We start from the raw sequence: 27762 nt of genomic DNA on the forward strand, positions 1-27762 counted from the left end.
TAACAAGTAGGTATACCTCTCATATCATCCTCAAAAAGACAATTTCTGTTGTGTAGGTGTACAATTAAGGAGATTCTAGTTGGAAAATTCTCAAAAGTGATAGGAGGGTAGCTGCTTTTGAGAGAAAGTTATTGAACAGAATTCATGTGAGTCTTCTTTTTGGAGAAAAATTTCAAAAATCTATTTTTTTTTCCAAAAAATGTTGAAAAATCTCGTTTGTTTACACAAAAGGTTATGAAAAAATTTCGCTTTTCAAAAAAATAATAATGTGAAAAGGTATCATTTTCACCGAACTATTAGAAAAATTCTATTTTTTTAAAAAACAGAATTAAGTACTAAAAAATTTCGCTATATTTTGCCAAATATTGCTAAGACGCCTCCACTTTTTCTAAACTGTTCATAATCTCGCGTTCAGCCAAAAATAGCAAACATTTTTGCCATTCGTAGTTTTGTTTTTCACTAACCTCAAAATTTCCAGTTTTTTGAAAAAAATTCTAAAAAGTTTGGCATTCCTGCCAAAAAATTTCTCCTTTTTCTCAAAATTTTGTGAAATACCATATTCTCATTTTTTGAACAAAAATTGTGAAAATGTTTCACTTTTCTGCTAATATTTGTCAAGAAGTCCTGCTTTTTGCTAAAATTACCCAAGTCTTGATTGAGTTTTATCATCAGTTTTTAAGGTAACGTTTTGTTTTGTCACTTTTTTTTACATTAAATTGATTCAAAAAGTTTTTTGTTTTTTTGTGATTTTTTCTGCATTAAAAAGTTTTGCAGACACATTATAAATTTTTAATTACTTACTTAAATTACTTTTTTTTTTTTTTTTTTTTTTTTAGAAAAAATTTAGTACCTAATATCGCGATTTTTGTATTTCACTTTATTTTTAATGAAACTTGATTTGATTTTATAGGTACATTTCAATTGTATGTACTTATCTAATTCAATTTATTATAATTCCATATATTCTAATCCAATTTACTGAGATTTGGGTAATTTGTTTTTATTGCAATGTTTAATGTAGGTATCAACATTTATTCACTTTATTTCTAATTAAATCAAATAAATTTTAATTCATTTCATTTTTATATCACCTAATTTTATTCTAATTGATTTTACAATGTACCTACCTACCGAATTTGATATACATAATTTATTTCAATTTGATTCATTTATTTATTTTTTTGTAACTTAATTTAATATTAGCACCTAAGTAATTCAAGTAATTTATGAATTCAGGGTTGTACATGTTTTAAACATGTTTTTTTTTCAACTTCAATTTCATTTATAAAATGTTTTTCATTTTTTCGTTGAAAAAGAAGTGGAATTGAATGAATTGTAATATTTTTAGGTTTTTCTTTTTCTTTCTGTACTTTTTTTTAGACAAATTTCTGTTTTTATTTCAATTTTTCAATATTTCTAAAGCCTTATAGGTAACTAAGCTATAGCCATTTTATAACGTCACATCTTAAAAATTGATGACCGGATAAGTGGATAGCGTATATGTACATATTTGAAAAACTGAATCCAAAACAAATAAATGAAACGTTTTAAAACAAAAAAAAAAAAAAAAACGTTCGTTTAGTTTTATTTTTTTTTTTAAAGACACGTTTTTGTACAACCATGAATGTGATCAATATAATTTAATTTACCTAATTTATTTTTTGTTTCTAATTTAAATGACCTAGGTACTTTAATTAAATTAAATAAGTTTGACTTTATTTCAAATGATTTTTTTAATTTGTAATTTTGAATTATTTTTTTAAAAATTGAATTATGTAGGTAGGTATTGAGGTGTGTAAAATTTTATTTTCTCAATTTGATCAATTTTTTTGAGGGTGAGGGAGGGGGGGTTAATTTATTTGTATTAAATAATTGAAATTGAAAAATAATTATTTAATTCTATTTAAATGAATTTTGATAAATATAATCTAATTTGATTTAGGCTATTTTTAAATTTTGACATCGTGATGATACAGTGTTTTTCTAGCTGAAACAGGTGGAGCACTTTTTGGAGTGAAAATCTTTTTATGTCACATTTTTACTGTCAAATGTGATTCTTATTCAAATTCCGTCTTTTTTTCTACCCCCAGACAATCACTAAGTATATGCGGCCTCATTAAACACATCACCCACTCATTTCCGATTTTCTCTTGTCCAAAATAAATATCAAACATAATAACAATTCCTGTCATTATATCGATTTAGTCTCCGTGGTAAAATGGGTGTACAATAGGTTGAATTTTCGACCTCAAGTAAAAACAACAAAATATGTAGGTATGTAGATATCTACATTCGAGTGTCGAAAATTAGGAAAAAACACGCGAACAAATTATCATATTAAATGAGACACATTTGATGATACCGCCTACCTTTAAAAACCTGAAATAAGGTCAGTGTTACACATTTGAAAAATAAATAGGTACAGAATTAATCTACATTCATAAGTTCGCGAACTTACCTATTATGAAGTTTGAGCTGAAGATTTTTAAATTTCGCAGGATTCATAATTGCTGACAGAATTTCACGACTCTCTACATGGACATTGAAATTTTTAAAATAGAAAAAAAAATTATTCTTATCCTTGGTTTTAAAATAAAGACCACAAAGTCCACGTTTCAAAGACACACGCGTTGCTTTCCTGCATAAACAATTGCTTGGTCCACCAAGATTAAAAAAATTGCTGTCTTCATGATAAAGTATAAAGGTAGGTACCTAACCTATACGTACATATAATGAAAAACTTCTCGATTGCAAATAGATAACGTTACCGCTATTCCCAAAGACTGATACGCACGTACGACAAAATCACGAGGCAATCTCATAAATACCTACATACTTACATAAAATTTCTCAAACCTTCGAAACGAAAAATAATAATCTTTATAGGAATAATGTGGTGGATATATTTTTCTTTGAAACAGATACTAGGTACCTTTAATCATAAAACAACACAGATTCAAAAAAAATGACGAAAAATTCCTTTGAACGAAAACAAATTATCATTTTTTTCTCTATATTCCAAACTCGAGCTTAAGGGCAAAAGCCTGCCAAATATAATCTTCACTGCCGCGTGGCAGTAATCTCGAGTACCTACGTAGAATCTATAGGTATTCACCTGTAGGTATTCGTACCAACATTGTCAGTAAAATATAAATATTTTTATAATGACAGCATTTATTTATTCTGATTTCAAGTACCTACATAAGATGAAAATTCGTTTAAGAAACCACTGACAGCGTATTGATGAATACGTAAATAAAGAAAAAAGAAAAATAAATCAGGCTGTGTTTTTTTTTCACCGATAGCCGAATAATAAACCAATACTTCGAGTAGAAAAATGTCAAAGCATCGAATAGGTACTTGGTATCGACTCGATGACTGTTTTCTAATCGAGTTAAGACCAAGTATACATATCTACATATAGTAGTGTTTCATCTCTTCATCGACCTTTACCAAGTCCTTTCAGTCGAATTATCACGCAACAAATTCTCAGAATATATATTCTCAGTGGAAAAATCCTTTTCTCCTCGAACAATTACGCACAAAGGGAATAAGAACGCTTACCAAGTGCTTAATTAAGGAGATAAATAATATAATTTCGGGACGAAACAACATCGTCCTCTTAATCACACCTTTGTTCGAATTGTTTCGAACGCGTTAGGTGCTCGAGAACTGAAGCCGTTCGACAAAGAGATTTACAATGCAGTGCACAATAATTTTGAAATCATAAACCATTAATTGCCAACCGATAACGGATTATCTTATTTACTTAGAAATTTCTCTACATTATGCCGGTCGATATAGACTGCAAATCGTTCGATTTTTACCAATTTTCGAGCCAGTTGACGATCTCATATACGATGTGGTTGACGTAATTACGTATCATATGCGACTTGTTGCTTCGTCGCGAACTTTGAAATATCTGCTAATTTCACGAACATACCATCATGAAGCTCAGTTGGTTATTATTAATCGTCTTCGTCGTTCTGTGGGACTCCTCTGGTGAGTACGTCCCTTTATTTTTCTTGCACTTTGCCTGAGATCTTTTTGAAAAACTTTGCGTATTCCCTCGTTTACCTAGTTTGAAGATTTTGTAAAACTTGCTGGTACAAGATTACAGAGTTATTAATGATATTTGCAAGCGTGCGAGTATAATGTGGTCGGATGCCTCGTGCATGCCAAGTCACCCATTTTCATATTTCATCTAGAAGTTGTGTTGGTGAATCTGAACTTCGAACGTAATTTTTGCATACAAGATTAACATTGCCAAACCATACTTATTTTTAAAAAAAAAATTATGTCAGATCTGAATTAAATTTCTCGATTTTGAATTAAAATTCATTTAAAAGAGGTACCTATCTAAATTGGGTGTATTTCCTGTATACCTTGTCTCAATTGGCAAAAGCTCTATGACGGGTCATCATTTTTTTGAATTGGAATAATGCTGATCTTCTATAAACTCAAATTAGATTTTTTTAATAACGACGCACCATTTCTCACTCGTGGTTACTTGTGGGTGGGATAAAATCGCAATGAACCTATTTTGAGTACTCATGGTTCCATTTCCTCCCTCCTTTGCTCGTTCGACTTAGAAAGTCTAGAATTTTTTTTGGGACGCTTTCAAGTTGGAGTAAACTCCTTGGCTCAATGAATTTGATCAAAACCTAAAGTAAGTATCCCTTTGATCTATTGTGTGTGATGTGTACGTAGGTACCTATCACTTGAATAAACCGATACAATTTGTGCTCTATAGCCGAACAAGGCGTAGGTTTTCTCACAATTCCATTTTGGAAAAAAATGTATAAAATAATGCAATATCGAGTTGGTAGTAGGTATTGTAAATCAAATCGGTTGTGAAAAGGGTTCGATGTTTTTTTTTTACAAAATCAAAATTTTTAACGTGGGTAGATTGTGAACATTTTGCAACTAAATATGTATTTTTATTCAACTCCCACGTCAATTATTGAAAAATGGTTGGTTGAACTGGGCAATCATGATTAATTTTATTCTTTCCTTTCTTCTTATTCAAGCAAAAAAAAAATCGAATGGTTTGTTTTGAGAAAAACATAATTGAAACTGAAATTCAAGATGTTTTCTCAAAAATGAAATCGATACTTGACACGATACGGAGTTAGAACGAGGAAGAAGTTAAGAATACTGTAAAAAAAATTGTTATTTTCTCACATTTTCATTAAACTACCTACACAGCTTTCGAAGGTGATTTTATTTGCATTTGCAATGCAGCTCTATAGTATAATTCTCGAGTAGGTACCCATTTCTCGAATGCTTTTATTATTTTCAAGTTTCTTTTCTAGATTTCGACATCATCAGTTGTAGGGTGAGAAAACTCGAACATTTCTGCCTACACGTCCAAATATCTATTCTTTAAAACACCTAAATTCGCGAGTAAAAAAACTCGTTGAAAAAAAAACAAAGAAATAACCTATAAATAGAAAACTCGAAGCCATTTAAAAAATAAGTCAGTACCTATTTGATTCGGGAAGAAAGCACGCTGGACAACGAGTTAAAATTCGTGATCCGAAACGAAACAGGAGAATTTGACCGAATAGAAAATTTCTCCTTTCGGAACAAATCGATGAACCGAAACCGTATTGCAAATTTAAAATTTTATGCATGAAAGAACGATAAAACACGTTAAATGAAGGAAAATTGGACTATTTTAGGTAGCTACCAACGTAGTTCCATGTAATGAAGCGATGAAATTTTATTTTTGAAAGCACGACTCGAACTGAAATGTGAAAAAATTCTCAATTCGAATGAATAGGTACCTATTTCTGTTTTATACTTGTTGAAAAATTCAAATGGCGATGAAATTGAGTCATAAATCATCAAAGGAACGAATAAGTATTTTTCAAGTTTATAATCGAAGAAAATATTTTCCAAAATGCATTTCCAAAAAAAAAATAGGTTGGTTTTTTCGACGATTTGGTTTCCTTGTTCCTGGAGGGTTTTATTTTTATTTCGCTAAAAGATCCATTCTATTCGTTAGAAAAATATCTTACAGGAGTTTGGTGAGAAAAAAGTCGTATTCCAGCTGAAATCTGTGTATTCGTTGTGTTTTCGTTTTTTCCCCTCACTTTTTACGTCATTTTTTTCTCCTTTTACGAATATATTTCTCAAAACTTGATAATTTTTCGTTTCGCAGGGTTAAATTCCATTAAAATATTCAACCTTCGTGTCGGCTTCAGGACTAGAAAGGTTTGGGAAAAATAGGGAACGAGACTCGGGTACTGGCAAGCTATAAATGATATTTCGATAAATTCGTCACATCAATTTATCCATTCTTTTTAAAATAGCGAAAAACATGAAAGTTTCACTTTGGCGTACTCCGACTCCCGGGTTCGGGTGTAATTTTTCCTCGTGCTGGAGCATCGTCGTCACTCGTGCCGTCACCGAAAAAGCAAATTGAAAAGTTTTTTCATTAAAATGGGTATAAAAAATTCGCTCGAGAGGCACAATATTTAGACGACAGTTTACGTAAACGAGCGTCTTAGTAGGCCTGCTTGTGCTAAAGGCGGTGGCAACGTCCGCAGCGGAGTCCTCCAATTTCTAAAAGGAATGCTATTAATGGCTATTTATAGGGTTCATTTGTCCCACACCCCTGATGGTGCGATTTAAACCTATGTCATTTATTTGGGCTTATGTTAGTAGATCGTAGGTAGGTACTGGTTTGTGCTGTCGTTTTGGATGTTTCTTTCCTTATCCGGAATATTGGAGAAAACTTCTGGCAGAGAAAGAGGTGGGTGGTGGGATAACGAAGTATAGGAGTAAGGGCCTCCATTTTCTGATGGTGTTTGCTGAATAGTTACCTACATTAAAACAGTCGCCAGGATGTTCGATAAGGACCAATCAAAATTATGAGTGCCAACGTTCCTTTCTAGTACCTCCAAGGCAGTTTGAAAATGGAGAAATTTGAAAACTCGTTGCAGGCTTTTATTTAAACTGCTTAGTGCTTCGTTTTGTTTAATGAGAAAAATATTTTACAAAAAACTTGAAAATTTGCTAAGAATTTCAAAAAATTGGCCTAAAATTACACAATGATCTTGTGCGTTTAAGTTTTAGAGTTATTTACCTACTTAGTACCTACAGAGGTTTTAGGATATGGCGTTTTGACTTGGTTAGCTTGACTTCGTTGAAATATTAAATGCTAGTTTCGGTCTTTCTCTTACTGGTTTCTTTTTTCTGATTTATTTTTCTTGATGTACGATTGGGTATTTTTTTTAAAACTGAAAATTCCTTTCAAATAAAACTCGATAGGTACCTATAATTTTACATCGATCTTACGATGTCAATCGCAAATTTTTGATCAAATTCAGTTCAAAAAGAGGGAAGTAAATTGATCTGGTAAATTAACCATTTACCATTTGCACGCTGGGGCGATTAAGGTAGAATAAATAAACGGATTAGCTGACGTAAGCGTAAAACCATTGACACCGATTCGGAACGCGGTAATTCCTTTTTAATTAAAAACACTTCGAAGCGAATGTTAAAAGACATTAAAAAACCTATCCGGATGTCACTCAAGTAATCCTCGTAATTCATTTTTACGGTGATTCTTTACAGTCGGTAATTTTAATTCGACATCTCCCCCATAAAATTAGTTTCGTCGAGTTTGCCTGTTATACATACCTTTACCTACCTACTCTTTTTTAAAATGCAGCATTAATATTGTTTTTTTGCTGACCTACGTCAAAAGCACGTTCAATTTCGTATGTTTAGATTTTTTTAACGAATGGAATATACTTTTTCTTTTTGTACCCAATTTTAGCATTGAGGTGTTTTATACTTAGTTACCTTGCTTTGAAAATAAGTCCAAACTCGTGTTTTGGTGGACGTGTTTTATCGTCGAAAATTTTCTAAAAATGACATCACCATGCTCGAGTAATAATTATAGGGGTCAGTTGACGCGACCTGCTGTCTTTCTCAGTCGCTCAAATTGCAAAAATACCATGCGTAAAGGTGGGCATTTAAATTACACCAAAACTGTACCCTTATGTTTTTCTATCAATTTAAGCAGAACGTGATACTGAAACAAATTCGTGCTCTGGGTTGTAATTTTACATCTTTTTTCGTCTCCTTGTTTCAAAATTTTCGCATTACTTGGCATTATGAAAGCTACATTAATTAACGACTGTCCAGTAAAATACTTTTAATACCTTCACAGATGACAAATTTTAGCTGATTTTCCATTCTCGAAAATCAGCCGACATGTATTCGTGTGTTAATTAGGATAACTCCACAATTCACGACTAGGTAGGTACCTAATTAATACGAATCCCATGAACAAATCAATCATTCCTACCCACGTATTATCCCATGCTATTCGATTCGATAGAACTCTAAATACATAGGTATTTACTTATGTACCTCTACCCACCTACCTACCTACCTACCTACCTACATACTAACTTTTGTATCGGAAAATGAGAGAAAAAAAAGGCATAGTGAAATAAATAATCGCCTCGTATTTTGTTGTCAGATGTCATAAACGGAAACATACATAGCTCGGCCACATCACAGTTGGAAGTATCGTCGAATAATGACTGCGAGCAAAAGAAATCGGCCGATGAATTTCCAGCGGATGTATTTTCCCAACAACAAAGGATCCACGGTGCTTTTCTTATTCATCTACTCGTCTTGGCCTATTGTTTCTTGTTCGTGGCGTTCGTTTGTCAAGATTATTTTTTACCAGCCGTTTTCTGCATTTGTTCAGGTTCGTATAGTCGTCAACATCGTCGTAATCTTAGCACAAATAAGAAAGTATAAGATATTTTCACTTTATTATGTTTTTTGTAATGTGCAACATTCCTCCTTTCGCATTTTTTCAAACTATTTTTTATTAAAACCGAAATATTATAATTATTCTGAGAGAGCAATCAAAATTTGAGCCATGGGCATGACATGAAGTGACATGACATGTCCTAAATTTAAGATAAGAATACCGGTTCAAAAACAATTAAACAGTCGAAAATTTGAATAAAAAGAAGTTCTTTTCAAAATATGTGAACAAATCTACCCCAAAAATTAAAAGAAAATAATTATGCAAAAAAAATTCTTCGAGTAAGACATGATATGGAGTGGTGAGCGAAATAATATGGGAAATTGGGAATTCACAATTCACATTATACAGCAGTTGTCCTATAGAGCGCGCAATTTTGTTACATTGTGTATAGCATAGCATAGTTCAACTTCAACTCAACTTGTAGGGCCGAATTCATAGACGTTACTTAAGGGACACTTGGCTAAGTGGTGAATTTTCATTCAATTTTTCTCACGAAGGAATAAAAATTTTATATTTTTAAAATGATAAATCAACACTTCGGAGTCCAATCTCTCAATTTATTCAAAAACAAAATTTCAAAAATTCAATCACGCCTGGAAAAATTGCTTCAAAATTCACCACTTAGCCAAGTGATCCCTAAGTAACGTCTATGAATATGGCCCGGCCCGTCTTCATCATTGAACAATTATTGAACATAATCCGTGACCGTGATCCGGATCTAGGGGTGATGAACTGATGACCGAAATTATTTTTGTCAATTTGTTTTTAGTTATTCGTTATGGATCACAATTTGGTCAAAAATGGTTATGGTTCTTTTACTTCTTTTTGATCATAAAATTATTGAAATTCATATTAATCGGTTATTTGTTTTTGCCCCTTTTTGCGGATTTTGGTTAAGGTTTTTCATTTCATTTTTCATTAATTGGTTTTTGGCTACTGTTTTTGGTTTTTGTTTTTTCATTTTTCCCACCATTTTCAACGTAAATAAAAAAATTATGATTTTTAGGAGTTTTTTTTTTTTCATTTTTTTTCAAACTTACTTGAAATTAACTTGAAAAAATCGAAATAAATCAAGTAAAAATGTGAAGAAATTATAAAATATTTCAACATTTAGATCGTCAGAGGTCGTCACTGTCGTCAGTTATTTAAATTTTTATTGAGTAAAATTGTTAGTGGTTTATGGTTAATCTGAAAAACAACATTTTTCAAGAGTTATGGATCATTTATGGTTCTTCCTTATTTGAAAAAATAATTTCTGGTTAATTGGTTTTTGGTTACAAATTTTTCTAATAAATGTTACTTCGTTGACTCGTTGTTCTTCTTTAATGGTTGTTGATTTCGGTTATCATTATCACCCCTGTTCTGATCACATATTTTTGGAAAAAATCATTTTACTAAATGAATAAAAAATTAAACTTTGATTTCGATTTTGAATTTTGAAAATTGAAGATACCTACTTGGCTACTTATGTACCTACCTAGTATTTTTAATTTTTTACTATGTAGTTACCTTAGGCTTAACATTATTGATTGGTAACTTGGTAAGTTTATTTGAAGTTTACCGAATTCCGTCATAGCCTCGACATACAAAAAAGAAAAAATGATTCGATTTTTCGGATCACGGATTACGTAGATATAAAACACCCTATTTAAAACGTGTTTTTTCAATTTTCATACCAACGTGTTTTTTTTTCAAATTTTTCAGTGTTTTTGTATTTTTAATGGAAACAAGAGATAAAAATAAGAAATTTTCAGCGTTTTTATTTTGAACAAAAAAACGAAAAACATTTTTAACAACAAAACTTTGTTTCTGGAAATTTATATTTCTTCAGAATATGAGGTAGGTCCCTATTGAAAATGCCATTTATCATCAACTACAAGTACTACAACTACTATGTACAAGTCTAAAGCTTATAAATTCCCATTTATTCTTCATTTTAAAGATTTACTAAACACTTTTATCAATAATCAATATTTTCAAAAAATTAAAGGTAAACGTTTTTTAGTTTTTTTTATTTATTTATTTTTTATTTTATTTTTTCACAATTGAGGAGCTTGTTGCAAAAATAGCCTTTGTCAAAATCAAAAATGAAAACAAAAAACAAGCAAGACAAAAAACTCTGTAAGGTCCTGATGAATTGGTATACGCCGTAAGTATACCTACTGTGTTCAAACTTCAAGTTCAAACTTCAAAGTGATTTTTTTTATAAACTCAAGTAGTTGCTGTTACTGCCAGAAAATGAGAAAAAGGAAAAACTTTTGGAGGGCTATAATACCTACTGTTGCATCCATATTCCATACAATGCTTGCAGTGGAGAAAAACACCTCCCCAAATTTTTTCCACACTTACAAGGGCTATTTTTGCAATGAGCTCCTGAATTTAGAATTTAATATTTATTTAGATTTACAAGAATTATTTTTTTGATTTTTTTATTTTTTTTTCTTTATAAATTTCCCAATTATTTTTCTTCGTCCAGAAATTTCCTTTACTAATTTGAATTTCCAGAACCTGTTTTTTTCATTTTTTCATTTTCCATTTTCTTGTTTAAAAAAAAGTTTTCTTCCGAATCCGAAGTTCCGAACTCTGGCTGGACTTATTTGGGATTTGGATCAAATTTATTTTGCGATCCGTGATCCGAATCATCACTTTTTTACTTTTTAAGTTTTTACGTTTTTAGTTTTTTTTTGTGAGTTGTGATCCGTGATCTGTTATTAGTGTTATTTGATTCACGAGACACGAATCACGAAATCGTGATATAGTGATCCGTGCCGGACCCTGCCAGTCTATGTCATCAATCATGTCTTATTTACACTCAAAGGTTGATTATGTTTTTATCAGTAAATAATGGTCACCGTGTCACATTAATTTAATTTATGTCTTCCATTTATACTTCCATTAGAGATATTTTACTTGCTTAGAATTCTAGTTTCGGCAAATTGAGTGATTCTGATCGGTGCAGTGTGTCGAATATGTGTTTTAAATGCGTTTTACTGAAGTTACATACACCTGAATTACGTTTTGTACTTCCTCGTAATGATAATGAAACGAATTCGTGTTTTTATTCTGGTGACGAGTATTTACTCGTATCTGAATTCCACTGGCTAAAAAAGTCTAGACCTAATCGAATGTCAATTTATCGATCACGTTCAAGGAATAATTCCATTGCCACCGTCAGTCTCAGTTCGGAAATTCACCCTTCGAACGAAAATTTCGACAGGTTGGATAAACGTATTGTACTCAAATTCATTGTAAAAGAAATATCACCGATATTAACATATGCTAAAAGTGGATACCAGTATCCTGTAACATCGTGCATAATTAGTTTGGACGAATCTACAGAGGTACGATATGAGAATGGATGTGTTTCCGTGGAAGTCATTCGAGATCCTGTTTGTGAATGTGATGCTGTGCTCGGTTCACGAAATGATAATGAAAATTTTCCATTTGTAGTACCTATTAAGGTACCGAACTGTGACGTGATATTCTATGGGATGATAGCTACAGGAATTTGCACGAATGTCATTTCATCAAATATGTTTGATCTGTTGAAAAGGAAGAATCCAGATATCAGAAAGCATATTTTGCGTAGACCAATTCAGAAGAAATACAAACATCTCTTTGGAAGTGATATAAGTTATAATTTCGAACATGTCATGTTGCCATATGAATTTGGTGATGGAATTTTTAGAGGAGAGACTTTTCGCCTTCCATGTGAGGTTCAGTCAATGACTTACGATTTCTTATTGGGAGTAAAATGGGCTTGCAACTTCGGCATCGGATTTTTTCGTAATTCGATAAGTCTTAAAAACCCACGTGATGGTGAAAGGATAGTATATTCGTACGGATCGGCGACTAGGAAGTTCAGGGAGATTCAAAGGATAAGACAGGTTGAATACGAACCTCCCGATGGTGAAGATTATTCTACGATATCAGCTCTACGTCGCCACATTTATTTTTATATGGCGACGAATCGGTTTTAAGCACACCATTCTAGTGATGTAGGGTAAGAGTAATACGTCTTATGTACTTACTTAATATGTAATTAATTATAATTAAAAATCGTTTGAGAAGTACATACCTTAGCTTTAGTTCGTTTCAATCATTTTCATGTAAGATACGTTTCAAGAACTCAATACGCCCCTGTTAAATTCTTGTAGGTTATAATTGTACTTATGCTTATCGTTAGGTGTACAGATTATTATTTTTCCAATACATGTGCATCGGTATGTTTTCATTTTTCATTTTTTTCCTGTACTTACTTACTTACTTACTTATCTATGTTTTCTTGTCTATTCTTTGATACTATTATTTTATTATTTTTATATTTTCAAGCACCTACTATTGTGCTTATTTATAACTTCATGTATCTACAATATCGTTTTTTGCAATGAGTAATAAAGAAATTCTAAAATACTGTCGAAAGTATACTTGCCAAGGAAAGTTTGTTATGAAGATGATAATTTTTTGATTTTCAATTTGAAAGTTTAAAGTTGAAAGTTGAAAAATGCACGATGCTTTGATGAAAAATCAAATCATTTTTTGATTACGAAAACAAGTGCCATTTGAAAAAAATAAAATCGCAAAGGTTTAAAAAAATAAAGTAAATAAGGGGATGATGACTTTTTTTAAAATGTAGCCAAGTGCGACATTGGCAAACAATGGTTAATATTTGCCTGGAGGTCATTTCTTTGAATTTCAATCAGTCTCACAGTGAATATTGCTGAAGCGATGAGTTGGTAATTTTCACAGTTCCCACACCGCTTCAATATGACGAGTCCATTTGCATAAATTTTATTATAAGTAGGTATTAAAAAAGAAATGAATTAAATTTTTTCGATTTTACAGGATTTGTACTTGAAAATTTTGTTTAAGTGACTTTTATTTATTTTTTTTTAAAATTCAATTTTTCAAAGTTCCATCCTCTCTCTTTTTCTTATTAAAGAAATAAACGTTGACGTACGGTATCGTGGATTGTGTGGGAATTTAGACGTTATTTGGGAGATGATTTCTTTTTTTTCCATTTCTTTAGCTGCATTGAATCAAATTTTTTCACTCCCAATGGCTTGACTAAATCAGTCGATTTTATTATCATATTTAGCTGAAAAAAAGCACTGAAAATAGTTTGAAAAATCGAGTTCAACTTCAACCCGTGCTTCAAGTCCTCCTACACGATTAATCGTATGGAGATGATGCATCTTGTACGCTCTAAGCTTGTTGAGAGAGTCAAAATTGAGGCAATCGACGTACCTTCATTCGTTACATGTTTTTCATTTTCCAACAGAAAGTTCCTCAATTGTTTCTAGTTCGTTTCTCAAGTTTTAGAAAATTTCTTGATAAATTTTAAGAAGGAGATTTTTACATTTTAGAGTGACCTTTTCAGTTTTTCTCAATTTTGGAATCATTTTATTACTTTGAAGAAGTTTTCTAAATAAGACAAAAATTCGTTTGTTGCAACTGGAGGGAGTCGAATCTCTGCTTTGTGGCACCTTCAGAATATTTTGCAGTTATTTTACAACTTTCTTAGCTCTTTAGATATTATGGTCAGATGGATTTTTTTGGCTCCTCTCGAGTCTTTTATTGATGGAATGGAAAGGAGTTCTGACCTCTGAACATATGAAAAAAATTGAGAAGAAATCAGTTGTTCTCACTTGGCTATTTTTTACCTAAACTATGACCCTCTCAAAAATCATGCCCATGAGTTAGGGAAAAAAGGAAATTGGTGACTACCATTGACCTTGAATCAGTTCACGCTCAATTCTTCCACATTATCCTCTATATGAACTTTCATAAACGTACCTCAGAGTAAATTTTTGTTCCTTTATGTTCCAGAGCTTCGGGTATCACCAGACGTGGCAGCAGCCACATTCATGGCATCAGCCACATCAGTGCCGGAGATGTGCATCAACGTCATCGCCACATTCGTGACAAAATCAGATCTCGGAATCGGTACCATCGTCGGTGGCTCTGTTAACAACACGTTGGCCGTAGCAGGTGTGGCCGGACTAGCCGTACGAAAGGTAATTTCGCCGAGTTCAATAATCGCGTAAATTCTGAATTCTCGCAAGTCGAGTCGTCTGCTCTCGCATACATATATTACGATTACGACAATACACGTTTCAACTAAATTAAAAATTCGTCGCCGAGTTTCACACGACAAAAGTTGTAAAGCATATGTTACAATGGTGTATTAGTTACACGAGGTCTGGCAGCCGGCAGGAGGGGACACAAAAGTCATAGAAAGTGAGAGAGAAAAAGTCAAATAAAATTTAATTTAGCAACGTTGACTTTTACTCTTTACACAAAAGTTTTTCTTAAAATGAAAACAATCGTATTATACGAGTTATATAATATTTTAAATTCCGTCGGCGTTGTGTTTCTACTTTATTTTTTTTTCTACATCGTTCAACATCCGCGTATCGTTCTCCGTGTATATACCAACAATCGTCGTCGCGAACGCGTAATTTTTAATGAGAAATTTCCAAAGAATATGCAATAAAGAGACGAACTAGCGCGTTTATTTCGCGCCGCGCTGCTCTCTCTTCACTTGATCGAAGAAACCCTATGCGAAAGCGTAGCGCAAACGGCGAGACTTTATTATAAAAATATAGCCTTTCGTACCACCTAAAGAGACCTCCATCCGAGAACTTGGTAGAATCCAAGTCGAGACAATTTTTCAAAAATAATCTTACACGCTGTTCGCAGCGAGACTTGGTCATAAAATTTACAGCGTCGGAGGGTCGCGGAGAGACAAGACTCGACGTAAAAACCTTTCTTATTTCTTTACACATACAAATGTGTAAATCCGTTTGAACACACCTTTGGCAACCAATTACCCAGACAAAAATATCATTTCTTGAGCCTTCTTACTGGTTGGATTTCGTGCAGGTGGAAGCTCCCGCAGTAACTAGAAAGTACAAACGCGGAATACGTGTTAATTTACTTTTAAAACGCCAACTCGCAGGCGTTTCGAGTAAATTCCACGTAGGTAGGCTTTCGCAAAGGCTAAGCGGAAAAAATTCTCCGCTGAATCGTAGCGAGTGCAAAAATGTAAACGATTTTCAACGAAATCAAGTAAACGTGAATGGATATTTTAAACTGTAATCCTCGTTTTTAACAGAGTATTAAGCTGGAAAAGTGGCCGTTATTGAGAGACAGTTTTATCCATATATGTGTGCTGGCAGTTTTGGCGTTAATACTTTCAGATGGCATTGTAGTATGGACCGAAGCTCTCGTTTTAGTAGTTTTGTACTTCATTTATTTCTTTGTTATGTTAACGCAAAAGCGTATACACTCTTTCATTTGTAAACTTACCAACTTTACGAGTTTCCTGTTTCGTAAGTAATAAATTTTATTCTCCTTTTTTTTTTTCGCTCTCTCTATCTTTTTTTCTGCTTTTCGTTTTAATACGTTTTTATTTTTCTGCTATGTTTTATTCGCTCTCTTTTTCTTTTCATTTCTGTTTTTTTTTCTTCACCATGCTCGCTCTCTCCTCGCTTCGCTATCGTCTTCGTCGTCGCGACGCGCGTAACAATAATCCTTAAGCTAACGGTAATGCTTTTTTTGATTATAACCGACGAATAAAGATTTTAATCGAAGTAACAATTTTTTTTCTCGCTTTTTGTACTCGTCTCTCGCTGCGCCATGTGTATGCTACTCTGCGCTTCTTAAGCTTCGAGTGTGCAACGAAAGCCCTACTATCTGTATTTCTCCTTATTGGTGCACAAAGCAGTTCAAAACGTTGGTAAAAAAAAATACTAGATGACGAGAAAAATAAATCCGCAGATTTCTCTCTTTCTTTGAACGCGCGTTTTCTTAACGGTAGGTAATATTTTGTACGACTGTTTCGTCGCTAAAAGCTGAAAAAATACATCTTAACGTCAATATTTTTTTAAATAATATAAAATATAAATTTTCCAAAGACTGAAATTTTTTTCAAACTGTTCTCTCATTTCAAAAAGAAATCGTATAAATAAAGTTTCGTATTTTGCACATTTTTGAGTTACACTTATTTTTGAAATCCTTGAAGGCAAATTTACCAGCGTGCAGCGCAGCGAAGAAAAAGTTGTGGGTATCATTCTTTAAAAGTAAATAAAATTGGTTTTTGAAAATAAATCCTCTGTAGAAATCGATGTATAATTTTAACTGTTTCAATTTTTAAATTGACTACCATAGTGGCAATTGTTGGTTCCTGTCTAAAAACTCGTTAACCAGCAGTTCAACACGCCATCTCTTTTCTATCTATGTAGTACATCTGTATGAATTGATTCCCACCTTTTCTTTTCACATGTACGAATTGATTCCCATCTTTTCTTTTCACATGTACGAATTGATTCCCACTTTTTATTTTCGAGTGTACGAATTAATTCCCATGTAATTTTTTATTGCGTATGAATGAATTGATTGCATTTCGCACCTTGGGAGTAATAAGGTTACATCTCAAAAAAGTGAATCTCATGTCAACAAAGTTGTAGAGAATTAAATTTCCAATCGACACAATGTCGTTAGTTTTTTTCTAGAGGGCTTACTTTTTGAGTTTTTCTCAAAAAACTAAAATTTCATAATATGTGCAAATTCATTTTTTCCATTTGGTACAAACCAATAAAAAATGTACTTCTTCTGACTATTTCTATCTGACAAACATTTAAAACAATCAAAACTGTTTGTTTACACTTTGTATGTACGAAATTTGCTCAAAAAAGGGTACAGTTTTTTGAGATGAACCCTGATAACTCCAAACAACTTGCAATGTTGTAGGGATTTTGAGCCAACTTCCTCGTGGTGTCTTCTGGGTAACGCTAATAGGCTGGAATCAATTCGTACACTCAAAAATAAAATGTGGGAATCAATTCGTACATATGAAAAGAAAAGGTGGGAATCAATTCGTACATGTGAAAAGAAAAGGTGGGAATCAATTCGGACATGTGAAAAGAAAAGGTGGGAATCAATTCGGACACTTTTTTCATTTTGGGAATCAACTCACCAACTCCCATATTGTAGGTTCTTTGATCATGCCTGAGTCAAATTGTTGGACCAATTTTTGTACATTTCATTTATAATAGATAGGACATTGAAACCTTTACTTACTTGTCTATCTTTTTCGTTCCATTCCGTTCACGTTTTTTTTCCACCTGGTCTAGCCATTCTAAGGTTTAAAAAAAAACACCTTTAAAAGAAAACTCTTTGGTAGGGGTGGATGAAATGATAGCCCATACCAATGCAGCCAAAATCAGAACAATCTGTTAAGCCTCTCTAGGTCGTCTGTCTGTCTGTCTGCCTCACCTTGTCGGCCAGACTTGTCAAGGTCATTGACCCCGCGTGCCTGACCTTTGAAGTCATCAACCTGTCTCTAGACATCTCAAGGTCATTTGTATGCCTATCTGGTCTCCTAAGGTCATTCACCCCTCAGTATGGCTTCCCGAAGTCGGCTGTCTGTCTGACCTCTTAAGGTTACTGACCGACGTGTCCAGCCTCTCATGGTCATTTGTCCTCCTGCCAGGTCTTTTAAGGTCATTGACTTGTCTGTCTGCCTGTCTGGTCTCTCGAGGGTCGAGGCCACTGATCTACCTGTCTAGTCTCTCAAGGTTGTCAGCGTGCCAGTCTGGCTTCCCAAGGTCGTCTGTCTGTCTGTCTGTCTATCTTATATCTGTTTGACCTTCTAAGGTCATTGACCTGATGTGCCTGTTTAGCTTCCCAAGCGTCGTATGTTTTCTTTCTGGGTTCCTAGGTCATTGACCGGTGTGTCCTGTCAGGCCTCTCAAGGTAATTAACTCGTCTTTCTGGGTTATCGAGGTCATCTGCCGGCTGGGTCTTTCAAGGTCGTCTGTCAGCTTGTCTGGCTTCTCAAAACTCCAAAAAGTCATTTGAAATTTCGTAATTTAGAGGTCGTGTAAATTCCAAAAATTTATTTGATTTTTTTATAGTTCGGAGGCAATGCAAGCTGGGTCGTTCCTCGTCAATTGAACCAAGAAGTGATGGGGGGGGGGGGTTCGGCGATTTTTTTGAAATTTTTCCTGTGGAAAGACCTTTTGAAGGGATGACCAATGGCGCAAATCGCAGCCCTGTACCCCATTTTTAAAGGTAGCCAGGGGGGTGTCAAAGTTTTCAGTGATCCTAAAATATCATCCATTTCAGCAGTGGATTACTCAATAACCGCGATACCTACCAAAATGGAACTTTTTCTAATAGTTAGGGGTTTTGAAAGACTTTTTGGTGATATCATAAAAATCAGTGTTGCCACTTTTTTTCGTACAAAAAATTAGCTCAAAAAGTTTCAAAACGTAGTTTTCATATTGTTCCGACTCTCTAAAATTCTGAAAAAAATATATTATGGACAACTGTTCATGCTAAACAACATATTAAAAAATTGGGATGGTAACATGTTGCAAAGTCAATTTTAAAAAATTCTAAGTTTGCAAAAAAATGCTATTTTTTGATTTAAAACTTGAAAAAAAACTTTTGATAGGTGAAGTTGACCCATTTGACCCCTATTTTTACGTATCTGTCAAAAAAGTTGAAAAAAACCTTTCACTCGATGAAATGAACTCCTCACAAAAAAATCAAAATAGCAATTGAGGGTTTTCCTTTTGGGAAAGTGTATTCGGGGGAATGTCCGGAAACCACCCTAGTCGATTTGGGATGTGGAACTTATGACAAGATTATATTTTCAGTAGCTAAAGTAAGTAGATGACAACGCGTTCTGGACGACTGTTGCTATAGAGGCTCTAGATCGTATCGAAAATGGTGGCAATGGATTCGGAGGGTGAACTTTAGTGTGTAGAACAATTTTTGAATAATTTGAAACAACAATGAAAGATTTTGGATTTTTTTTCACTTGAGATTTCCAACTTGTAAAAAAAGAAACATACGTACCTACTTACATACTTTTTTCATTCGAGACATTTTTTGAAAAAGTGTATCGATGCATTGTTGAGCACTTTATATGCCTGAAATATGAGTTTCAATGGGATGGAACTTTCAGGCATGTTTTTTTTCTTCAATTCTCTGAATGACCCTAAAAGATTCCAACACTCCTTCACCCATATTAATTGTTTCCGGATCAATGAACTTCACGAAAACTTTCTGAAATGCCGAAAACGATATGCAAATTGGATTTATCAACTTTACTACCTACCATACCAAGTTAAAAACAATATCAGTAACTTGAGTAATTTGATTTAATTTTACTTCTATCCTACCCGAGATACCTACCTCTGTAGGTTGGTAGTTATGTAGGTTGTATTACCCATGAAAAAGGGACGTTTGTCTAAACACGAATCACACGATATAATACGTACTTACTCGTAGGTACCCACTTACCTACTGCATATCATAGGATATGTATGTAGGTATATACCTACAGTTATTTTTACATTTCTTTGTGTATGGTTATGCATGTATACATTTTTCAAAAATATCTAACTTACATTATAAAACTTCATACATTTAATTAGCTGCAAACAGAAATGAAGTATAGTAAAAACATAGGTACCGAGCAACAAGTTGAATATCTTCACCAGTCTCACAATATCCTGAAATCATTACAACAGTGTGTATAACGAAGCGAAATGTAGGTACCATACGAATTACGAGTTCGTATCGTATAATACGTATAGAGGTAACGTACACCTCGGTAGAATAAAATGCAATTTCGTAAAATGAAAAGGCACTACTTTTCACCGAGCGAATTCTCTCATTTGTTTTATTCGAGATAATTATAACGAAAGAATAGACTTTCTAATTTAATTTCAAATTCCAAGCTATACGAATACAACTCCATAAATGCTAAATTAAAGGTTTATAAAATGAATAAAAGCCCAGCTTTCATTCTGCTCTTCTTCTTCGTCTCTTCTCTTGTTCGCTATCTTCGTTCGTGTGACACTAAAAATACCTACCGTGGCGTCGTTTTTCTACCAATTTACCTTTTACCATGACGCTTAGCGAAACGTTTTCGACCCTGAGATTTCATTACGAGCATACCGTGGCCATAACTGGGAGAAGCATGGAAAAAATCTTCCGTAGGTTAGCTCCGCGAGCACGAGGCTGTCAAATATTTTTCCTTTTTTCGCTTTCTATATAGCCTACCTACCTTATGATTCACTAAATGGCTAAGGAAGGTTCAGTTCAGTCCAACCATGTCAACGTTTCGGACGTTTAATTACCACACTGGCTAGCTCATATGTTATCCACATTACATAAGCATAACTGCTTCAGACTAGATAATCGTTCAACAATACGAGAAATCCATTATATTCAGATTAGTGAACTTAATGTGAGTGAGTATAGGTACTAGGTAGGTAGGTCTATACGCGATGATAAATACGAAGTACATTTCCGATTTTCGTGCGTGTAATGCTACCGAAGCGCGAAACGTAGGCTACATCATTAGCTTTCCATTCACCAATATTGATAAGTCAATAAATACTCCTATTCACCGCATTTTACCAACGTACGAGTACCTACATATTGCCAACATATGGCAATATGGACCGAAGGTAAATGCATATAGTTAAAGTTTATCCTCCATATACTATCATTTCTGTCGAGGCGAAAAATCAAGTATTTTCGATTCATTACGTTCGGTTAAAGGTGGCGCATCGCGTAGTCAGCCTGTGCATTTTGCCCAATCAATCGAGTTCAACAACAACGAAAATTTTCAAGTGATCGAATACTTAATTATTCGATATTAAACGAGCCCAAATTATGCAGCTTCGTTGTTGCACTGTCGAATGCATATTGCGTTTTGGTTTACTTATTTACTCGCTTGATGTAACTGTGTAGTGGTGAATTTGTGCTATAGGTACCATTTGCGCTGATTTAATTTAAACACATTCGTAGCGAAAATCAAAGTCTCTTCAACGATTATGTATTTGAAATTTACTGTTTTATAGCGTGTGCTCGTAAACGAGTCTACAATGTGCAGAGAGCTGAAATATACACAGTTTGCGATCGTATTGACAATAACGTGAAGCTGAAACCTACTCAAGACCAGTCTAAACCTCCCAAAGATATCATCGAGCTTTGTAAGTGTAATTTAGAGGTCAAAAAGTGGTAATTAAGGTACCTAATACTTGATATATGATGAATCACTTGAACAAATTATTTTTAAATTTTTCTACATAGGTATGTGTTTTTTTTACTATGTACTGATAATTTTTTCAAAATTTTTTAACCGTGACGTCCATGATTACTGCGTCATTTGTCATAAAATATACATATTTTACACACATTTTTTAAAATCTCATAAATACCTATGTACAATGTACATAGACATACTCACTATCTATATCAAAAAATCTGTAGAAATGGCCTACCGATCAAGATTTTAGAGGCTAAAGTCTGTTTCTCTCGAATTTTGGGTAATCTTTAAAAATACAATTTTAACCAAAAATGAAAAAAAAAAAAAATGTAGGCATATAAAATTTTGCTCAATTATTAATTGAACTAAAAACTTAAAACTTGGTTTTTGTACCCCATCTGTAATCCTTCAAATACACTAAAAGTAGTTTTGAACTGCTCAAAGTAGGTCGATAATTAGTTCTATAGAGTCATCTGTAAATGAAAATTCTCTACAATCCCCTAAAAACTTTAAGGGTAAGATTTGTTATTCGAATGCATATGATTTTTTTAATTTTTTTAAAATATCTATGGGAATTTCAAATTTTTTTTTTTTTAATACATATAGGTGGTAGGTACTAAGTTTATGTAAATTTGCTGTTCTTACTTTTTATTTTTCAGACGAAGCTGAAAAGCAGAATAAAATTTTAAAATTATGGAAGTGGTTCACTTTCCCTATACGATTTCTTCTATCGTCGACGGTTCCAGATTGCAAATCTCGTACAAGAATTTATCCCCTCACATTCATAATGAGTGTCGTCTGGATTGGATTGTGTTCTTACGTTGCATGTTGGATGACCACCATTTTAGGTACCTACCTATCTACCTACTTGCCCATTCAATTTGCAGTGTAGTAAAAAATATTTAAAAATATCAACGTTAGCATAGTAATCTGATAATTTTTCTAATGATGTTTTACTCATTTTCTGCAGGAGAAACATTTAATGTGCCAGATATCGTCATGGGAATGATATTTTTATCCGTTTGTGGGAACATACCAGAGACTTCCTCGGCTTTCATTAATGCTAGAAATGGTAAGAATAAATTTCATAGATATGTATTTTTAAAAGCTATAGAAAATATCAAAGTGACATCTTTAAAAATAAGTTGACATTATTATTCAAACTCGATGTTCTCGAAAATCCCCACAAGCGACACACCACATGTCATTTTTAATTTTTTAAATTTTTTTACACGTTTTGGGCCCAGACTTGGTGAAGGAAGGGGGGGGGGGCAAAAAAGTTGGTTGGAAAAAATGAGTTTATATGAAAACTTGTTACTACTGAATTGAATTAAGTAGATAATAATTATCATGGTAATTTATTATTTTTTTCACTTAAAAAAAATCACCGAAATTGTGGACTATCACATCTTTAAAGGGTAGGTAATTCAAGTGTTTCGCATTTTTTAACAACAGTTTTCAACTTGTATGCCTATTCATTGTGGATAGTTCAGCTTTCACTAAGAAAATTCAATCATGTTGAATACCTACATTATATAAACTTTCCAAATTTTAATGATTGATTTTAAATCCTCCATTTACTTATTTTATTTTTAAATCCCGCAACATTTTCTAAACTTGTGTTTTTGTGTTCAGATGAATGGTACATAGAGAGAAAGGTCAAATGAGAACCGCGATTGTCTATGTTCGAGGGCTTTAAATGAGGAAAGGAATGATTGAGTGAGAGGGATCAAATAAAAAAATTTTAAAAAAGAACAATTAATGAAATCAGCGTCATCAAAGTAAGTAGTAAACTTCAAAAAGATGCACCTAATTTTAAACTTTTTTCCAATTTTAATGAAAATTAAGTATGAGAAAAATTTTTTACTTTTTTTGGCATAAAATTCTCACTGTGAGGTCGTGTACCCATTTTTTCGTATTTGGTCATTAATAAGCCATTTTTCATTTTTCATTTTTTTTTTTAAATTTTAAATGTACCTACTTCTAGAATGTAACAAAAAGATATGGCCAAATGGCTTTAACAAGACGTAACAACATTTCAAATTTTTAGGTCAATGACCTTCCTCTTCCCCTTCACCAGCGAGAACTTAAAGTATGTAGGTACCTACAAAAAATCTTTAAAATTTTTAATTTTTTTTTTGGAGAGATAATCACGATACCTATGTTACTTATTATTTATGAGTTTTGGAGAAAAGAACTAAGTACGTATTACTTATTTTAAGAACTCTGAACTTACTAAAAATGAACTTTGAGTTTTTATACGTCTTAATGGTTCAAAATACATATTTTGAGATTTTTAAAAACTTGATATCTCACCAAAGAAGTTGAATTCTATTGACCTATTTAAACATTTTTTCCTATGATTTTTTGTTGGACTACCAAATATAAACTTTCTGTTCAAGAAATCGGAAAGCAACCCTTCATACTTAGTTCGCACCTTTGTAGTTTTTTTATTTTTTTTTATTTTAATATTTTACAGTTTTTTGAATATTTTAGAAAGCTTGGCCCTTACAAGAAGGGGAAGGGAGGGGAGGAATTCCAAACTAACATAGCTTGAGCTATATTGTGTCATTTGCATAAGCCAAATTCCAACAATTTTTTTTGATTTTTTTTTTGGTTCTCAACATTTTTTAGCAAGTAAAAATTATTGGTTGTGTATTTTCTGCATGTTTATTTATGGCTTATGACTGGTTGGTTGAAAAAAAATATTGAAAAAAATCAAGATAAGTGCAACTCAATTTGGGAAACCCTTCCGTAATTCTTTTTTGGCTTTCATAAAATGCAATTGACACAATATAGCTCGAGCTATGTTACATGTAGAATGGCGTCCATTCTGGTACTGAAACACATTTTGACCTTAAAAAAATCAAAACTCAGCATCTATGAGGAAAGCATATTGAAGCCTTACGAAAAGAGCAACACCTGTGTCATAATCTCGATATTTATTTATTTATAGGTATAATTATATGTATAATTGATATCCATGTTTCACTTTTTCCGATGGTTCTTGGAAGTTTTTTATCCTCTCATCCCTTCTAAGGTCAGGGTTTCCCATAACATTGCTTCCGCATCAATTTCCAAACTAATTTTTTCTGGTGAAAATTCTATGGAGAATAAAGTTTGCGATTGGAAAATTTTATGGGAAAAAATTTTCTAAGGGAAGAATATCTTGGGGGAACAATAAATTTTCTTCAGCTTGAGCTTTTTGAACAACCATACATTTTGAATTTCCATTATTTTTCTTCAGAACGTTTCAACAGATGCTCACAGTTCAACTTTTTTTGAGATATGAGCCTTCAAAGTATTGTCACTCGCTCCCCTTTCCACCTCATATTCTATTTGGTATTCGAAGGAAAATTTTGAATTTATTTATGTATTATTTATCATAAGTACTTACGTCTTTACCAATGGTAAATTCCGTTTGAATTTCAATGGATGATTTTGATAATGATTTTTTCATGCTGATCGTGGGAATTGTTGGCAAAAACAATATTTTATGAGTATATGAAAGATTAATTTCACGGAAAAATTCTTTCTTGAAGGAGAAAATCAAAGTGATTTCATCCAAGTTACCTCTAAAAAATTAGGTCAAAATGTTGTGAAAAACCGCGCCTCAAAAAGGTACCGCAAGGTATCACTCATAAAGTCACCAAAATTCTTTCATTCAATGCACTTTAAAAATTTATTTTCCAGACATTGGCTCGATGAGCATCAGTAATACTTTAGGAGCGAACACATTGGACATACTGCTCAGCTTGGGAATGCCTTGGTTGGTGAAAACTTCGCTACCTCAATCGTACGGGGGTGGGTCAGTGCACTTATCAACCGGTGACCTGCTATTCAACTGCATCGGACTGGCGTCCAGCGTGCTGATATTAAACATAATAGCGGCCGTTAACCACTACCGCATGAACAGGATATTCGGATTTTCGTGTTTATTCAGTTATTTCGGCATTATTGTATTATTTGTAATCGTAAGTTTAGGAATTGTGGGTATATTTTCGGTCAGCAATGGTACGGCTTGTTGATTCTGGCGCTCGTTTATACGTCTTTCTGTACACAATGCTATACACAGACAGACAGAGCTACGGGCTGAATATGCGAAGGAGAGGGCGACGACTGACGCGACGCGACCAAACGATCGAAATCTACGTAGTATTTTATTGAGTAAACCTCGTCAGCTTTTCAACTACATACTTTCTTTCCCTGTTTCCCTTCACTTGTTACCCGATCATAGTGGTCGTAATCGACGATCGTTAGAAAAACACTCTCTCCTTCTTTGTCTCTCTCGCAGGCAAATATTAATACACGAGAAACTGTATTGTAATGTATTCAAATTTTACGTAGAGTATTTCATTGGTAAAACGGCACGGTGGCCCTACATTCTGCGGCGAGGTACGAGTATTCCGCCATTTTAAAACAAATATATAAGCTCATTTCAGATGCATAAATTGTTCAGGGATTTCGGAATCCCCTGTTGAGAAGATAATCAAAATACTATGAACTCTATGGTGGCACAAGTGAAGATTAATTCTAGTCAACGGTCTATTGCTTTCGGTATATAGCCCAGTATCTTTCGATGCTCACCCTGCTCCTTTCGCTCTGTCCAGTCCTCAGTGTCGCTTTATTCCTCTACGCCTTACTTGCCTACCCATATCTTCTCAATTTTCGCTGTATTCTGGCTGTCCTTCTCTGCACGCACCTATGCCTAGTATCAGACATCGGTAAGGCGAGACCGAAAGGGAATAGTCGTAGATACTCCTTGAAACTAGCTCATAATATAATCTTATACGATCGCTACCTATGGATGGCGGTGTGCGTTTAGAGAACGGACGAAACCCGTTATGAATATCTTAAATGCTTAATTACTTCTAAAGTTGGCAACATTTTACCCGGCTTCGAGTTTCCGTCGTTTGTGCAACGTTCACCTATCTTAGGCCGGCTCTTCAGTCTCTTCTCTACGCGTCGAGCAATTGAATTTTGATAACGATATATCAACAACTTCGACTCGCGAATCGATTTCGGATTTCATTACACTCGGAGAATCTTCTCACTTAGTCTAAATCTACCTCCTATGTATAAATCCGAGATTATTAAATAGGTTTTATTATTATTACATATTCGCACCAGGGTTTTAGATACCTTGCTGTCGTGGTGTACAAAATTATACCTTATACGCCGCCACATATACATAAGGGGTCTATGTTCTACCCTCTGCTTATGTCTACGAAGCCCAATATACGTACATGTAGTTTTCCATTGCTATAGTTATCTGCATTATACATATAACTGTGATAATAATGGCGCGATGATTCGCACCCATGCATACACCACGACTGCCACATTATTTACAGCTGTTTAGCGCGGTGAAGTTATTATTCTCGAGTAATAATTAATGACGATTATTCGAACTGCCATCCACTTAAATCAACATAAGCTCTGAAAGGCAATGTTGGGAGTTTATATTGAGTCCGAATTCTTTAGATAAGCCATGTTGATTATTCACTTTGGGGAATTAATCATGATACCTATACATACTTGAATTTACTTGGTAGTTAAAAAATTGTGTCATTTTTATGTAGGTAGATACCTTATCTTGATTTATATTTCCTTTCTTATTGATCGAGAAAATTTATTATGAGTAAAGCTTAATTTATATTATGTGCTCTTTTCACTTTTGCTTACATATACTGTCGTCATGTTTTGCGTCTTCGGTGATTGCTCGTATGATTGTAACATCCAAGGTTTCTCTATTCTCTGAAAGAAATCGCTGGATTTTTTCCTCAACGATTTGGATTTAAATATTTCTGGCCTCTCTAAAGCTTCGAGCCCGAATTTTAATTTCTCTAGAAAACGCGGAAATCGATTTGAGCGGCTAAAAATC

General features: G+C 33.5%; 1 protein-coding gene across 1 annotated transcript; it reads left to right on the forward strand.

The window, feature by feature from the left end:
- The first annotated feature begins 3816 nt into the window (after positions 1–3816).
- Positions 3817–27539, forward strand: LOC135835773 (sodium/potassium/calcium exchanger 3-like). Its single transcript, XM_065350196.1, has 8 exons — positions 3817–4002; positions 8501–8734; positions 14633–14820; positions 15921–16137; positions 21691–21822; positions 22538–22726; positions 22849–22950; positions 25572–27539. The coding sequence occupies exons 1-8, from the start codon at positions 3948–3950 to the stop codon at positions 25904–25906; spliced, it is 1452 nt and encodes a 483-aa protein (XP_065206268.1). The 5' UTR covers positions 3817–3947; the 3' UTR covers positions 25907–27539.
- Positions 27540–27762: the final 223 nt, after the last annotated feature.

Source organism: Planococcus citri, chromosome 2 (genome assembly GCF_950023065.1).
Source record: "Planococcus citri chromosome 2, ihPlaCitr1.1, whole genome shotgun sequence".
NCBI lineage: Eukaryota > Metazoa > Arthropoda > Insecta > Hemiptera > Pseudococcidae > Planococcus > Planococcus citri.